A 17812-nucleotide genomic window follows, 5' to 3' on the forward strand; every position below is an offset into this window, starting at 1 on the left:
TGGACTTTGGTCCATCTCAGTATCTCTACTGCGAGATGGGATAGCTGCGCTGAAAAGGTACCTCCCTGCTTGTTGATGTAAGCCACTACTGTGGTGTTGTCGCTCATCACCACCACAGAGTGACCCACCAGGTATTGTTGGAACTGTTGAAGAGCCAGGAATACGGCCTTCATTTCTAGCAGATTTAGATGGAGGCACTTTTCTGATTCTGACCACAGGCCTGAGGTCCTCTCGTCTGAGGAAAGGACTCGCAACCCTCCTCAGCCTTGCTATCCTGTCGTCTGATGGGATGGCTTTGTGGAGATTGGTGTCTATTATCATGCCTAGATATACCAGTCTTTGAGTAGGTAGCAGAGAAGACTTCTCGAGATTTACCAAGATCCCCAGATCTTGGCAAAGTCTCAGAAGTTCGTCTCGGTGTCGAAGAAGGGCTGACTCCGAGTCTGCTAGGATCAGCCAGTCGTCCAGATAACGGAGGAGACGGATGCCGATCCTGTGTGCCCACGATGATATCAGGGTGAACACTCTGGTGAAAACCTGAGGTGCTGTGGAGAGACCGAAGCACAGCACCTTGAACTGGTAGACCTTGTTATCTAGGCAGAATCTTAAGTACTTCCTTGAAGACGGATGGACTGGGATCTGGAAGAGCGCGTCCTTCAGATCCAGTGTACACATGAAGTCTTGAGGTCTCACTACAAGTCTGACCGTGTCTGCGGTCTCCATGCTGAACGGGGTCTGCTTGACAAACCTGTTCAGAGCTGAGAGGTCGATGACTGTCGACTGAAGAAGCCTGGGGACCCGTCGACGACCTCTTGGAGAGCGCCCTTCTTCAACATGGTCTCGACTTCTGCCCAAAGGGCTTGCCCCCTTGCCGATCCCATAGCAAGGGAGCTCAACGACACTGGATCCGCTGTCAGGAGAGGTAGAGATGTTATGAACGGGACGCGATATCCTTGACTGATTACGGAAATCGTCCAGGAATCGGCCCCGAGTTGCTGTCACCTGGTTGTGCAACTTTGCAGGCATCCCCCTACTGGTGGACATGCAGGGGGACTGCCAATCCTAGCGTTTGCGGCCTGGGCCACTCACCCTAGGATTTTTCCCTCCCCTGGAGGACTTTTTGCCTTTCTTGTCTTTGACAAGAAAGGGCTTTGACACCGTTGTCTTCGCTGCCGTTACCAGTTTTGTCGTCTTGGTAGGACGTGGTTGCTGGGTTGCTGGAGGTTTATAGGGCTTAGATGTTAAAGCCCTCTGCAGGAGAGAGTCCTGGTTGGACTTCCTCCACCTCTCAGCTGCCTGCTCCACGTCCTTAGGCTCAAACAGATTTCTCCCTAAGATGGAAGAATGTCTGAGCTGCTTATCTCGGTGTTGGGGACTTTCTGGTGGAACCTCTCAGACACCACATCTCGACGCTTCAAGATGGTGTTAGCCCACAAGTTCGAGACTTGGTGGGCTAGAAAATCGATGGTACGAGTGCCTGAGAGTAGAAATGTCTCCATGGCCTTCCTGGTACTTTCGTTGGACAGGTCCTCGGATCGTAGCAGGATGCCTAGAGACCCTAGCCAGATGTCCAGCGACGAAGTTGCCTGCATGGCACACTTCGCTACCTTCTCCTGGCTGAGGATCTCCGTAGCCGAGAAAGCCACCTGCCGGGTGGAGAGTCTCTCGAGAGGGACTCCCTTGGTAAGCTCTTCCAAAGAATGGTGCAAAGGAAGAGCTAGACAAGTCTCCTCCATGATCTCGAAGTACCTCCTCTGACGGACACGAGGAGGCGGGGAGAGTTTGTTCCCGGCGCTGGACCGGCTGGAGGAGGCAAGCTCGGAGAGCTGGCCCTCGACCTTATCTCTGGCACTCTTAAACCCTTGGGACCAGGGCAGAGCCGTACTGGCCTTAGCGGGTTTCTGAGTACCAAAGACTCGGTCCAGGACCGTGTCCTTGCCCTCACGAGGAGGAATCTCTGGATCCGAGAACCCGTTGAGATTCCTCATAAGGGTCAGAACTTGCCAAAAAGTGTGTTCTGACTCCTGAAGCTCCCCTCCTGAAGGGCTGGCAGCGAAGTCTCCTGTCCCTGAAGGCTCTTCCCGGGGGGCCTCGTGCACGTTCTCCGAGGGCTTGGTTGGCTCTGGTCTAATCCTCGAGGACAACTTCGGAACTGTCTTGGAGTCCTTCGACTCCCTCCTGGGAGGGATACAGGACTCCAGAAGTGATGGTGGGAAGCTCTTTTCCACCCCTACCCGAGAGGACTTCTCTGCGCGAGGTGGGGTTTCCCACATTGGTGCGATGGGGGAACGCCCCACCTCACGGGACTCCCCTGAGGACGGGAAATCCTCATCCAAAGGGGAGGGAGAGAAAGTCTGGGGGGGGAGGGAGCCTTCCTCAAAGACTTCCGAGGAGTCAACTTCGCCCTTGGAGAAGTTACCACGTTCACTCCTCCTCTCTTCCTCTTCAGGGGAGTCGAGACTGCCACTGCTTTGTGTCCCAGTTCAAAGAGAACAGGCTTGAAAGCCTGTACGACCGCTCTGACGAGGGACCCAAACCAGGGTTGTCGACTGACAGCTGTGCTGTCAGACCCTCTGGAGGGAAGGGGATTGTTCGATCCCTAGGAGGAGTTACCAAAGTAGAGCCGGCCTGAAAAGAAGAAGGGGGGGGATGACGGTGACCTAGCCATGCGTCATCCCACAGCCTCGTGCGTGGGATTGCGTTGGCGATCGCACTGGTGGTCGCGCTAGTGCTTGTGCGATGAAATTCCGCCTAAATCGTGCTCGGGTGATTGCTCGCAGGCGATGGCGAGGGTGCGCAATGATGCGCGGGCGAGCGTTAGCGCCCAGGCGAGGGCGCGCATTGGCGAGCCCGTAAGGGCGAACACGTTAGGCGTCCTTTGCGCGCGGGCGCGCATGAGGGCGCACATCTTGAACTGCAACAGGTGGGCATGCAGGGCGCGCGTGGGCGCGCGATGGCGCATAGGTGACGATGCTGGCGAGCGCCGACGAGCAGGAGAAGAGATTATCTTCCCCTTTGCGCCCAGATCCGAAGATCGTGGGCGCGCAGGAGATCGTTGGCGCGTCGGAGAATGCTGGCGCGTAGGCGAGCGCTGGTGCGCAGGCGGGCAGGAGAGCGTTGGCGCACAGGTGAGCGCTGACGCGCAGGTGAGCGCTAACGCACAGGAGAGCGCTGGCGCACTCTAACTGGAACTGGAGCGCGCAATTGCGTGCTGGCGCGTAGGAGATCGATGGCGCGCAGGGGATACCTGGCGCGTAAGGGACTTAGTCTCTAGGAGAGAAAGTCCCTTGTGCCCCAAAGGGACCGATGCCCGCTTGAAAACGGGATGCGAGGGCGCCCACAGCGCATCAGCAGCCAGGAACGGCGACGGCAGGGAAGCAGGTCGGTGCGTCCTTTGCAAGGATGACCTTCCAACGAAGGAGATCGCGAACAATCTGCAGAGAGGTCCAGGAATGTAGCTGGCAGGGTCGGTGATCGACGACGAGGTTCCTCTGCGGCGGACTGCGGGAATGACGAGCCGAAGAGGCTCCTCCTTACGCCCTTGTGGGGCGAGGGAAGGCCTCTACGGCAAAGAGGAAGGCATGCTTTGCGCCTTATATGCCCTATGGGGGCCGTAGGATCAGCAAGCTGACCAGCAGTCCTCCGAAGAGGAGTCTCTGTCAGTGAACTCCCCCGAGGGGGAGAATCACCTGCAGGAGAGACCGTTGGACTTAGTTCCTCCCTCGAAGGATGTTCGGAGGGGGGAACTAAGCCTTCAACTACATCAGGAGCAGAGGTTTGACCTAACTCGTCAGAAGCCTCTGCCACAACAACGTCGACGATAGACAGAGGATCGACCTCTGCTTAAGTCGGCGACTGTTTGACAGCTGCTCCTAACTTGATCATGTCAAACAGGGCTTCCTTGGAGGGCAAACCCTGAAGCCCCAAGGAAGCCCAAAGCTGTAACAAATCATGGTTAGAAACATTAACATTGACATCAGAATTAATATCCTCCCCCGGGGGAGGAGGAGGAGCTGCCTCGCTATGGGAGGCTACTCCCTCTCCCAAACCCCGAGATCGGTCAACAGAACTGCGGCCTACGCTACCACTCGACAGTTTCTCAGAAGAAACAGATTGAGTGGGAGCTTCCGAGGAGGTTTGGGGCACGGAAGAAGAAGCATTGGGTTTTCCCCCCTTCAAAGAACTCTTCAAAGGAGAAATATCCCTTCTGGACTTCTTCTTCCGGCGCCGGGAAAACCTCTCCCACTGGGAGGTACACCACTCCCCACACTCACCACATACATTATCTCTATCACACCGTTGGCCCCTACAAAAAGGACATAAGGTGTGAGGGTCCGTTTCGACCGCCGACATATAAGTCCCACAAGGGCGGTCAGGTAAACCGGGACACTTCCGCATCACAAACACTGTAGAAAAGAAAAAGCAAGCAAAAGATCAGTCAAAATGGCTGTCAGTAAGAGGAGGGTGACAGCGGACACGTCCGTCTAGCACTCGAGCTCAGCACAGGTGTGTGTGTGGGGGGGGCAGCAAGCTACCCTCCCTACCCCAGCTACGCCGAAAGTAATTACCCATATTAAATAGCGTTGTTTGTATTTCAGTTATGGAACAACTCATGTTTATTTCTTTGCGAGTAAAATAACGGTACTGTAGATTATAATGATGAAATAACCAATAACAGCAATCCTCTTAGTATACAGCTGTAAAACAGTACAATATAAGATAGACACAAAAGAGATGTACTGAGTAGCTATGGATTTTAAGGGTGTATTCATATACCTACATACAAGCATATACAGATATCTACCTTTCAACTGCCATTTGCTTTACAGGGATTAAACTGCTCAGAAAAATTAGTAGACCACAAATGCAGGATAATATAAGCACCTGCATTGGGTTTAAAATGAAATAAAAGCAAGCAAACTTCATAATATCAATCAACAGAAATTTGCATACAAACAACAACAGATTTTCTTAATTTTGACAGAATTAATAATGATGAGCTACGAACTTATGCAAAGAAACATAAAACGTAACTGAATAGCTGAACAGTGTTTAAAGATAGAAACATTGCTGATAGATAGCATTATTCGAGATAAATTCAACAAATAAAGAAGTCTTTTATACAAAAAAAATTAACATTCTCACAGGTAAAATATATAAAAAAATTTTACTTACAGGTTCCTCAAACATTCCGAGAGCCAAAGAAAATTTTTCTACTGCTGATTTTATTCCCATTAATGCTTTTTTTCTGGCTTCCTCTTTCCTTTCCATCTTTTCATCATGAAAGTCTTCATCTGGGAATTAAACAGGAGGAAAACCAAAGTTATTATAACTTTGCCTATGGACATAAAACATTAAAAAATCAATATTCTGAGTAGAAGCAGATCAAACTTGAAATTATTTTGGTATATAAAGATAGAAGAAATAGAGCAAGAACATTGCACTGTATTTTATAAAGAATTATATTACATAGCGTAAATAGTGAAGAACTTTAAAAATCCAGAATGCTTGGCAGGTTTATATTTTTTCTAAGTTAAATTTAATAAAAACTACAACTAGAACTAAACTGTCAACAACCATCAAAATTGCACTGGTTGTAGTTTCTGAAACAGTAAGGAGTAAAGGATGCTTTGTAAGATTAAAGAACCATTAAAAATCATAAGAACCTTAAAGAATCAAAGCAAATGTTAATGTAGATGACAAGTCGGAAACCTGGGATCTAAGTAAAAGTGATCAGGACGACGATATAGCCTAAGTTACAATGCATCATATTGCAACCTAAATATGAATATGCCAGTGTCAAACTGTGCATCCTCCATAATGACCAGTACACTGGTTTCTCATTTCATTCCTCTACAAGGCTTTGGAGCTCTCTGTCTACATGTTTCCTGTCTCCTATAACCCTTCTGGAGACAGGCTTATCATTTCCTTAAGGGACAATAAAGGGTTTCAAATCTTGAGAATTTGCGTTGATGTACAGTCCTTAAAATGCATTCCAAAGCACACACACACACATATATATATATATATACATATATATATATATATATATATATATATATATATATATATATATATATATATATATATATGTGTCTCTCTCACTGAGGGACCTGGGAGGACCCAAACATAGAATAAGGCAAGTCTCTCTCTCTCTCTCTCTCTCTCTCTCTCTCTCTCTCTCTCTCTCTCTCTCTCCATTTTTAATTTAGCGTTGAATCTTCATATTTCTTTAGACATTATTAGAAAGGATAAAGTAAAACAAAATTAATAACATTATTACATAATTAATACTTGGTAAGATATCTGTTGCTGCCTAAGCTAACTTATATACAGAGGCGTTCATTTTGATCTGTGATGAAACCTAAACAAAGCCGTGGTTTGTGTTATATGTTGCATGTTTAGCAAAGGCATAAAATATTGTCTTTATTTGATTTATTTTGGATTTTTAAGTAAAGAACAAAAGCTAGCCTATGCATTGATGGTTTCGTAATCCACCAGTCGTCTTATACAGCAGATATGACCCAAATTCATTCAAATTTGACTTTATTTTTTCCCTCGTCTTATCTGAAAGTCGTCTTATGCGCGGAAATATACAGTATGTTTCTGCTTGTGCAATGTACAGTTAGACTGTTTTCAACAATATATACTTAAAAACACTAAAAACCGTTTTCCTGGATCTGACCTGAAATGAGGGTGGGTCTTATATTTGTTTACATTGGAAACAGCGCTGCCAACCAGCCAGTAGCAAAAATAATTGAGAAACAGTGCCTTCAACCAAGCAGCTAGTAGCGAAAATAATGCCGAATAACTGATGTTTCCAGATTACAGCTTGCCGGATTAGTGATGGTCAACCTGTACCGTACTAGGATACTCCTGAGAAAAAGGTCTAAAAACGGGGCTTATAGCATTAGATTGTCAACCTAAAAAACATAATTTGTGGAGACATAATTTAGGCTGGCAGTGGGAAGGAAGGAGGGAAATAGGACAACCTATATCCTGAACAAACTACTTCTATTGTTCAGAGATCAGTCCTTTATTATCATGGGCCGTTGTACATGCAGTCTTTACCCTCAGGGAGGTATTTTCTCCCTGGGTCTGAAGCCCTGTTAATTTGCGTCTCTAAACTGTTGAGGTCAACTTTGCCTCTTCTCGGGAGTCTGTCTCGCTTGATGGTGAGAGACACGTATTTCAGTTGGTGTCCCTCTCCTCCCTGAGGGAATTTGTTCTAGCCTTGCAATCTCTTCTATTGCTGTCTCTACTTCTGTCTGAGAGAACAGATAGGGAGAATTCACCAAATCAGAGATTCTCAAACTTAACACATCTCTAGGGGGTAGTTGCTCCAAGCATCTTTTTCAGACACACTCCCACCATAGAGGAATCGTTTGATGAAATAGAAATTCTAGTGCTTTTGCCCTTAGCTGTGATAATTCCTCAAATCGAGGTAGGGTGTTATGTTCATAAACATCTGTATTCGCATAGCAGAATATTGCTCTAGCAGTGGTTCTTAACCTGTGGGGAATTCCCCACTGGTGGGGAATGGCGGAGTTGCCAAGTGGGGAATGACCGGTCGGACAGAAGAACCACTGTCTTGTTGTTACATTTCGTGAATTTGTTTCCACCCACAAATAATCGATAGTGCTTCAAAATTTAATGTTGACTTACTTTACAAATCACAACCATTTACAGACCGTTTTAATAACAAAAACAACCAATATATGAGGTATTGTAAGTCATGTTTGGGTAAAAGTGACAACACTGTTGGGTTTGAAATGTCAACAGCGGCTCCCCGCAAACTCACTCCTGTCGCGTCTCTCCTTGGTGTAACAGGTGGGTAACAGAGCTCCCATTATTAAGTAATTACTCATACGTGTATATATTCTTATGGTTATTTTATTTAGTGTGTGTGTGTGTGTGTGTGTGTGTGTGTGTGTTATTCTGTGATGCATGAATGAAAAACCGTTCCACGGAATTCATGTAATACACTGTGACTATGACTATGATGGCCGTGTCTTAGAGACCGAACAACACAATGCCACTTCTGTTGTTCGTTTTTTTTGTTTCTCTCTTGTATGATTGTCACTTCTTTCTTTTCATTTTATTTCTCTTCAGGTACATTATTATTACCTATTTTTTTCCTTATCCCACAGATACATATCCCAAAGATCGAGATGCCGAAAAGAAAGTACGACGACAAGTACCTGGACTACGGCTTCACATTTTTGGAGGGGTGTGATGTGCAGCTGCCGCAGTGCGTCATTTGCCACAAAACGCTCAGCAATGATTCGATGAAACCCCATCAACTGAAGAAGCACCTCTCCAATGTACACCCCGAGTTCGTTGGCAAGGAGAGGCAGTTTTTTTAATTGAAGGCAAATTACTTGAAGAAAATGAGGATGGACCAGGGCGGAAAATTTCAAACTGAGTCGAAAGCGATAGTACACGCATCGTATGCTGTTTCGCTGCTGGTGGCGAAGGCGAAGAAGCCACATAGCATCGGAGAGACGCTCATAAAGCCGTGCCTTGTGTCGTGCGCTGGCATTTTGCTTGGCGAATCTGCGGTGTCGAAGATGAAGCAAGTTTCTCTGTCCAACGACACTGTCAAGTCCCGCATCTTCGACATGTAGTGCAACATCAAGTCGCAGTTCTTGGCAAAGGTCAAAGCGTCTCCCGTCTTTGCAATTCAGCTGGATGAGTCCGTGGATGTGGCAAATTTGTCTCAACTAATTGTCTTCGTTCGATACGTCCACGACCAAAGCATCGAAGAGGACTTGCTGTTTTGCCGCCCACTGGAAACAACAACCCAAGCCGCCGACGTCATGCAGCTTGTCGATGCCTTTTTTGAGGAGGAAGAATTGGACTGGGGCAAGCTCGTCCATGCCTGCACAGATGGGGCTCCTGCTATGTTGGGTGCGAGGTCTGGATTCGCGAAACTACTGAAGCAGAAGAATCCCAAGGTGGTGACCCTGCACTGCATCATACATCGAGAAGCGCTCGCATCAAGGACGATGACACAACCGCTCAAAGAAGCGCTTGAGACGGCAATCAAGCTTGTGAATTTTGTCAAAGCGAGCGCCCTCAACACTCGACTATTTCGACGGTTGTGCCAGGATATGGAATCCGACTACGAAGGACTGCTGTTCCACACTGCCGTTCGCTGGTTATCAAAAGGCGACATGTTAAATCGGCTTGTGCATTTGCTCCCCGAAGTTACACAATTTTTGGAAGAAAGGAACAAAGGAGATCTGAAAGCTGCTGTTTCCGATGAGGCATTCCAGTGCAGGCTGGCACTTCTTGCAGACATGTTCAGTCACCTGAATGAGCTTAACCGCAAGCTACAGGGCGCGGACTCCGATTTAATCGGGCATCGAGACAAAGTGAACGCCTTCGTCTCAAAACTTGAGTTGTGGCGAGGCAAGTTCGAGACTGGCCGCAGCGCAACGGCTTTTCCAACGTTGGCACGAATCAGCGAGACTGTTGGTGGCGTCAGCGACGTTCTCAAGAACGAAGCCATCATCCACCTCAACAGGCTGGTGGACGAGTTTCAGCACTATTTTCCGGACTTCAAAAGCAACAACCCAATGATGGAGTTCACGAGGGATCCCTTCAGCTTTCGAGTTGACAACTTCCCGAAGGAAGCAGAAGACATCGAAGATCAGTTTCTTGACCTGGTGCATGACTCCGCAGCAAAGGCTGTTTTTGCGGAGAAAAGCCTGAACGCATTCTGGGCCACTATGCATGGTTCGTATCCTCGCGTTGCTGTGGCGGCGCTCACACTACTGGTTGCATTTCCCTCCACGTACCTGTGCGAGTCGGCGTTTTCGAGCATGGTTGAGATCAAAACCAAATCGCGAAACCGCCTGATTGACCTTGAATCTGATTTGCGCTGCGCCATTTCAAAAGTGGAACCGAACATTGAGGCACTCGTCAAGGCGAAACAAATGCAAAAGTCTCATTAACCTGTATGCGTCTAGTGTTGCATTTTTTGTATGTTTTTTATGGGCCAAATAAATTGAGAAAAAAACATAACGAATCTTTTCATGTGTATTTTATTTCCATGTGATAACTGTTTGTAAAAAATCTAATATATGCAAAAAAAATTAAAGGCCGTAAAATGGCACAAAAAAGCAAAGCGTATATTTACGTATTAAAGTTAAACACTGCATGGGTTAAACTCGAATTTGTCAATGACCGATGCTGTGGTGGGAAATGGAGAGTTGGCTCACTGAAAAGTGGGGAATTGGAGAAAAAAGGTTAAGAACCCCTGCTCTAGACCAATGGTCGAACCATGAGCAGGTTTGGGTCGTAGACATAACTGCTACTTCCATGTTTATTATTTCTGAGCCCAAAAAGACAGAGGGCAGATACGTCCCCCGTATGGGCGGACAGAACTAGGCTAACCAAATATTCTGGGACAGAAAGTGAACTCTGAAAGGCCCCAGAAGGTATTAATCCTTCTCCCTCTTGCTTTAGTTTTGTAGTTTAATTTTTTAAGCATATAAGCTTCCCTTTTTTAATAACTTCTATAGGTATGAGCAAAAAGATGTAAGTTCTCAAGATACCAAAAACCTTAGAGCAAATGGGCTTAATAGTATGGAAATAAAGATAATTTGCCCAAACTCAAGTTAGTGCTACTGGTCTGCATTCCCCCAACATTAAATGTAGACTTCAGAATTATAATTGAATGTAGATGAAAGCTTGTTACTGTACTAGAAAATAAACCAGTATATTACAAGGAGTATGATCATTTTATTTTTTAATCAGTGATAGACAATGGGTTTGTTTGAATTAAATAAGCATGTGAGATTTTACATCATGTAAAATCTTGTCTGTTCCAGATATAAGCACTTTCTAAGTTCTCAACTAAAACTAATTTTCTATAATTGCTCTAAATGGATTTAGAGTTAATTCAAAGCTAAATATTTTGCTTTGTGATATAAGAATTGCAATAATACATTTAAAAGTACTTCTTATTTTATCCTAATCATACAAACCAGTCCTTCAAAATATGGATATGGAATGATCATTGAATTTGTTAACTAGGTAGTTAATAACAGGCAGTGAGAGCGGGCGAGTAGCTCTGCCCATTCTCCTGTCAAAGAGTTAATTTCTAACCTTTATCTAAGGATTGAAATGGGTGGTTTAAATGAAAAATATACCGAGAAAAAGTCTGAGCTAAAATCTTGTGAACTTTTTTTCAACAATATTCTGAAAACAAATAACGCAAACTCTAAAAAGTTGATGAACAAAATCAGTTAGCCTTTTCACTTACCAAGTTTAATAATTTCACTTGAAAACTGCAAATCACCCCACTCTAGTTCATAATCATTTCTATAATAATAATACATCGTCAAAGCTGTGTATCCATAAGTCAGATACTGGAATCTGCCGATCTTCTCTAGATTCTTTCTACCACTTATATTCATTGCTTTTGTTAACAATCTGTAAATTTCCTGAGAAAAAAACAATATTAATAAAAATATATGACACATTTGGAATAATTTGTTTTTTCTTGCATTCTCTCTACTTCGGGATCAGAGCTAAATCAATGGAACATCAGTTTCTTCGTCCCTGGTTCGATTTGCCAGGCCTACCAGAAGCTATTATCTTTTTGCGTATTTCCCTTTGGATCTCTGATCCCAAAGTAGAGATAATCCAGATTTTAGGGGTAGTAAAATATATGATTTATATGAATATAAAACACCTCTAAACGTGCACTATACGAACCTGAAACTCTTTACATAGAATTATCATTTCGGTGTTAGCTGAAGCCAACCGTTAAAGCTTTGCAATTGCGGCACAACTTTTGGGGGAAGGTGATGGCAGGACTAGTATGTGTAGAGAACTTCATGTTTGTATAGTTAGGAAAACTATATACAGACCTTACTCTCTTTACATAAGAGACTCACACCCCATGGTGGGGAGAAGTCCTAAAACCAATTGGCTGGAGACTGTCCGGGGCAACATTCTGTGCTACGCATGAGCTCATTAGAGGGCACCCTGACTCCTCATGAACCTAATAGGATGCTAGCCTGAGCAATAGGCACTAACATCACAAATTTTAAGTAATTTGTATTTTTCCTAACATACTTACCGAGAACTACTTTCTTAGGAGGTACCTGGAATCTCCTCTCAACCGACCAGAGTTTTGTGTAGTCTACCCTACTTCCGTTTTCTGTGGGGACTAACTCAGGCGTAAGGAGAACGTGCCCTGAGGGTAGTCCTGAGCTAGGTCGGAGTTAGCTTGGGTCTCGCTCGTCAGTAAATTCCTGGATGGTACAAAAGATCTTCAAGGTCAGTAAGGCACTCGGGGAAGGTAGGGAGGGCCATTACCCAAAAGTAGTTCTCGGTAAGTATGTTAGGAAAAATACAAATTACTTAAAATTTGTGATTTGTTCCAACACAGAGACTTACCTCGAACTACTTTCTTAGGAGACTTACACTTTAGGAGGTGGGAGTGTCTTCCTGAACTTCAGACCAAGCTAACCGGACGTCCAGGAACCTAGATGGGAACTAGGTTGCAATATATATATGGAAAACGAAACGTAGGGAGAACTACACAAAGAGCTCATGTTAGTGTCTAAGTACTTACCCTTTAAAAATTCCATGATGCTGAGTCCTGTGGCGAAGTTGTAGAGACGTGTCTTCTTCGGGGTGTATGTGGGGTTATCTCCGAGTAGGGAAAGGAAAAAGGGACAAGGGTGAAAGGGAACGAACCTGTGTCTCTTGGTTTTGCTATCCACGATTGTACCTGGGGCTTCACCGTTATATCGCTTGGAGCGCGGAGATGACTGTCCCAATAGAGAAATCGTCTAAAGACCTCCTCGAGCAATCCTTGAGGTAATGCGTTGTGAAGGTCGACTGGTTCGACCAGGTGCCTGCTCTAAGGATCTGGCCCACCGCCATGTTCCTCTCAAAAGCCAGAGAAGTACTTAGACCCCTAATGTTATGGGGCCTGGGATTACTTGGCAGGGGCAAGCCCTCATCAGTATAGGCCCTGACAATAACCCGTCTCAGCCAAAAGGAGATGGTATTTTTAGATACCTGCTTTTTCTTTACACCCGTAGAGACAAAAAGATTTTTGATACCAGGGCGGAGATGGGCAGTCCTCTCAAGGTATTTTCTCACAGCATGGACGGGGCACAACTTCAAATCTTCTGGATTCCCTGTCCTAGGAATAGCAGGCATTGAAAAGCCCTCGAACTTAGGGTCCCAGACCGCTGGATTCTGTGTCTTTGCTATGAAAGAAGGGACGAACTTGAGGAAGATCTCCCTCCACCCCTTCGAATGAGAGATGTCGTAGGACAACCCATGGATCTCTCCTACTCTCTTAGCAGAGGCCAAGGCCAACAAGAAGACCGTCTTGAGAGTGAGCTCCCTGTCCACTATGTCCTTCAGGGGTTCGAACAGAGGCCCACTTAACCTTTTCAATACCCTTGCCACGTCCCACTGCGGCACCCTGGAGGCTTGCAGAGGGCATGCTTGTTCGAAGCTCCTGATGAGCATAGAGATGTGCCTAGAGGAGCCCAGATCAATACCCTTCAGAAGGAAGACTTGGCCCAAGGCTGCACGGACTCCTTTGATGGCCGGAATTGACATGCCCACTTCGTCTCTGAGATGCACTAGAAAATCCGCAATATCTGGGAAGGAGGCTTTAAGAGGCTTGATGTTCTTTGAGGCACACCATTTCGTAAAAGTAGCCCATTTTGCTTGGTAGACCGCTGCTGAAGACCGTCTCAGATAACGTGACATCTTCTCTGCAGTACCTGTCGAATATCCTTCCTTCCTCAGGAGCCGCTCGATAGTCTCCAGGCGTGAAGGCGAAGAGACTGAGGATTGTCGTGGAACCTTTGGAAGTGTGGCTGCCATAGAAGGTCTGGCCTGTCGGGCAGAGGCCACAGGGGAAGACATGCCAGGTCTCTTAGATCCATGAACCACTCCCTCTCCGGCCACCAGGGCGCTACCAAAGTCATCTTTAAGTTTCGAGCCGTCCGTACTCTGTTGAACACTTGCCTGATCAATGTGAAGGGGGGAAAAGTGTACACGTCGAGGTTGTCCCATTTGTGTTGAAAAGCATCTTCCAACGCTGCCTTTGGGTCAGGGACAGAAGAACAAAATACGGGGAGTTGTGCGTTCAGTCTGGTTGCAAAGAGATCCATCACCGGCGAGCCCCATTTTTGAATGATGAGTCTGGCTACTTCTGGGAGGAGGTACCACTCTGTTCCCACTACTTGTCCCATCCTGCTGAGCCCGTTGGCTAGGACATTCTTTTTGCCTGGAATGAACCTTGCTGAAATCACGATCTGTTCCGACTAGACCCAATCCAGGATCTCCAAAGCGAAATCGCACAACTCCTTCGATTTTAGACCTCCGTGTTTCTTTATGTAAGCTACTACAGTGGCGTTGTCGCACATCAACGCCACTGTGTTTCCCCTCAGAAGATCTACGAACTGTAGGCAAGCTTCTCGGACTGCCTTCATCTCTAGGACGTTGATGTGCTGACCTTTCTCCTCGTCCGTCCAAGTTCCTCTCGTTGACTCGTTGAGGAGATGTGCCCCCCACCCCTCTTTGGAGGCGTCTGTGAACAGAAACATCTCGGGAGGCTCGGATGCGAAGGGCATCCCCTTGAGGGTATTCGACCGACACAGCCACCACTCCAGGGAGTGTATTGTCTCCGGCAGGACGGGAATTAACTTGTAGGGCGAGTCCACTTGGTTCCAGAGCCCCTTCAGGTTCCATTGGACGCTCCTGAGTCTGAGCCTCCCTTGGGGAACGAGTTTCTCCAATGACACTAGGTGCCCTATTAACCTTTGCCAGTCTTTGGCTCACCTGGGTTGTCTCGAAAGGAAAGGCAGGAGGATCCGTTCCAGGTTGTTCAACCGTTCCTCCGACGGAAAGGCTCTCACTAGTCGGGAGTCCAGCATCATCCCCAAGTAAGTCATCCTGGTGGAGGGAGACAGATTCGATTTCTCCAGGTTGATCGTGATACCCAGATCCTTGCAGAATTGAATTAGTTCTACTCCTTGCTCCTTCAAAACTTCCTCTGAGGAGGAAAGGAGTAACCAGTTGTCCAGGTATCGAATGAGGCGAATACCCCGCTCGTGAGCCCACACAAAAACTGTCGTGAAGACTCTCGTGAATACCTGGGGAGCTGTTGACAAACCGAAGCAGAGGGTCTTGAACTGCAGGATCTGGGAACCCCACTTCACCCGGAGAAACTTCCTGCTTGAGGGGTGGATCGGGATTTGAAAGTATGCGTCATTGAGGTCTATGGACATCATGAAGTCCCCTTCCCTCAAGGACTGCAGGACCGACTTCGGGGTGTCCATCTTGAAGTCCGTCTTGCAAACAAACTTGTTGAGGGCTGACAGGTCTATCACCGGTCTCCAACCCCCTGTCGCTTTCTCCACCAGAAAAAGACGACTGTAGAAGCCTGAGCCCGGATGTAGGACCACTTCCACCGCACCTTTCTCCAACATAGTGGAAACTTCCTCCTGAAGGGCTGCCCTCTTCAAGGGGTCCTTGGGTGCTAGCCACTCCGCCAGACTGGCTGGGATTAAAGGTGGAGGTTCTGTTAGGAACGGGAGTCTGTACCCTTCTTTCAGTACGGATACTGTCCAGGGCTCCGCACCGTGGGCCCTCCATGCTTGCCAAAAATGTCTGAGGCATCCCCCAACCTGAGGCTTGGGCAGGAGTAGGGGGCCTCCCATTCTATCTCCTTCTGGAGGAGCGGCCTGAACGCCCTCTCCTGGACGCTGAGTAGGCCGTCCTAAAAGAGGCAGACGCTGCTGGGGCTCCTCTACGGGGGGGGGCTGCGGTGGTTGAGCCCAAGAGGTAGATGGAGCGTCTCTCCTCGTCTGGCTAGGAGAGGCACGAGAAGTATAGGGGCCATCCGATGACGTCCTCCTGTAAGCGGGCCTCCTCACGGAGTGGGGTCTGGGTGCACCCACTTCCTTCCTTTTCAAGACCTTTTCCATGATCTCCTCCAGCTGTTTCAATGGAAACAGGGAGTCACCCCACACAGGCAGGCTCCTCAAAGCCCTTGCCTCTCTGTCAGGGATTTTCCGGGAAAGCTTGCCTAAGACCGTATCCATTCTCCTAAGCACCCAGTTGGCTGACAGGGCAAGAGACTGGAAAGTCAGGAACTTTAAGGTCTTTCCCCCGGAGATGATGAGTTCCTTCAGGAGGTCTTGGTTCGCAGGGTCTGTCAAGTTGTAGGTGGCTTGAACACCTACCAGAGTGGAGGCCCACCAGTCCAACCAGGAGGCGACGTGGACTAAATCCTTGGACATCTCATCCATCATTGAAGCCTCCGACTGTGAAAAAAAAATCGGGGCTGACGCGGCTCTGTCCTCCGGGGCACCCTGACTCAACACTTCAAGGGAAGACTCCATTTTGCAGGCTCCCGGTCGCTGCCCCTCTGGCACATAAAACCTACTCTGGGACCTTAGTCCCTGGAGTAACTTTGAGGAACTCTGGGACTTGGGGGCTTCAGCATTGCCCGCCACAACCTTGTCAACGTGGGCGCGGCCCAGGACCAAATCCCTGGCCACAGGCAGCGCTAGGGAGGGTTTCTGCTGCACGGGGGCCTCCATCAGACGATTAAGGCTGGAACGCCAGGCATCCTCGTCGGAGGGAACAGGTTCCTCGATCCGGTGATGCCTCCGTATGAGACCTATCACCCTCCGATATGCCGAGTCCTCGGTTGGGGAACCTTCACTGTCGCCAGCAACTCCTTCCGTCTGAGGCCGAGGCGACGGGCCGACGGGCACCCCCACCTGTCGCTGTGGCTCGGACTCGACGAGCACCTCCCTGTGGTGGTAACAGTCTGTGCCGACGGAAACCTCCCCACTAGACCTGGGTGTCGGGACGGGAATCGCCGTGCCGGCGAGGACTTCCGTCCGTAATGCGTCTTTGGGAAAAGAGGGCGAGACTTCCGTGGGCTGGCCCGACGGAGGAAGCCGTCCCTGCAAGTCCATTGGCCGAGTCAACTGTGTTGACCCGACGAGGCTGCCTGTCCGAAAACGCGACTCCCCCCGCTGGGCGGGTTGAGCCGGAAGCTTCGCGGCCTTACGCCTACCTGAAGAGGTCTTCTCGCTCTGTTCCTTGCGAGGGTCATACTTATGCCTGGCAGAGGGCCTCCGTGGAGAACCGTCTCTGGGACGGCGACTCGGAGAACGCGGGAAATCGTCGAAGTCCTCGACCCTCCTGCGGGGAACGAAGACCCATTCACCTTTGGGGGACCTACTCCTCCTGTACTTCCTCCTCGGTGACCTGGAACGTCTTCTGCTATACCTTGAACGTGACCTCGAACGGGAGCGCCTGCTCCTGGATCTCTCCCTCCTCCGACGGCGCCTCCTCCTCGCTTCACCCTCCGAAGAGAACGATGAGCCGGCCTCCGAAGACCCCGACGATACTGCATAACCCGACCGACGGGTGGGCTCGGGGGCAACGGAGGTCTTCGCGAACTGTTGAGTTCCAGAGGTCGAAAGTTGCAAAAACGAGTCAGGAACCGCCGACAGAGGGGCTGGAAGGGAGGTCGGCCGCACCACGCTGGGGAACCAGGAATCTAGGCCGTCTTCCATCCTCAACGGGATCCTACCTGACGTTTTCGGGAGCTTCCATCCGTAGGGCTCCCCTACCGTCGAGTCCAACCTATCCTGAACGCCATCAGCTGCTGAGGTACCTGAAACGCAGGCCCAAGAAGCGGGCGAAGAGACAGAGACAGTATTACTCCACATGGGGTCATCGGAGGAGACGTGCCCCCCAATCACGAGGGCAGAGTCCCCAAGACCCCCAGACAAAGCACTTT

General features: G+C 48.2%; 1 protein-coding gene across 2 annotated transcripts in view; it reads right to left on the reverse strand.

Moving 5' to 3' along the window:
- LOC137658422 (titin homolog) overlaps positions 1 to 17812 on the reverse strand; it is a 117229-nt gene that overhangs the window by 43210 nt on the left and 56207 nt on the right. For both annotated transcript variants that reach the window (XM_068393125.1, XM_068393124.1), the window contains exons 5-6: positions 11273 to 11453; positions 5176 to 5294 (exon numbers count right to left, since the gene is read on the reverse strand). In XM_068393125.1, the coding sequence (XP_068249226.1) occupies positions 5176 to 5294; positions 11273 to 11453 (300 nt within the window). The remainder of the gene's footprint in view (positions 1 to 5175; positions 5295 to 11272; positions 11454 to 17812) is intronic.

This window comes from Palaemon carinicauda, chromosome 19 (assembly GCF_036898095.1).
Source record: "Palaemon carinicauda isolate YSFRI2023 chromosome 19, ASM3689809v2, whole genome shotgun sequence".
Taxonomy (NCBI): domain Eukaryota; kingdom Metazoa; phylum Arthropoda; class Malacostraca; order Decapoda; family Palaemonidae; genus Palaemon; species Palaemon carinicauda.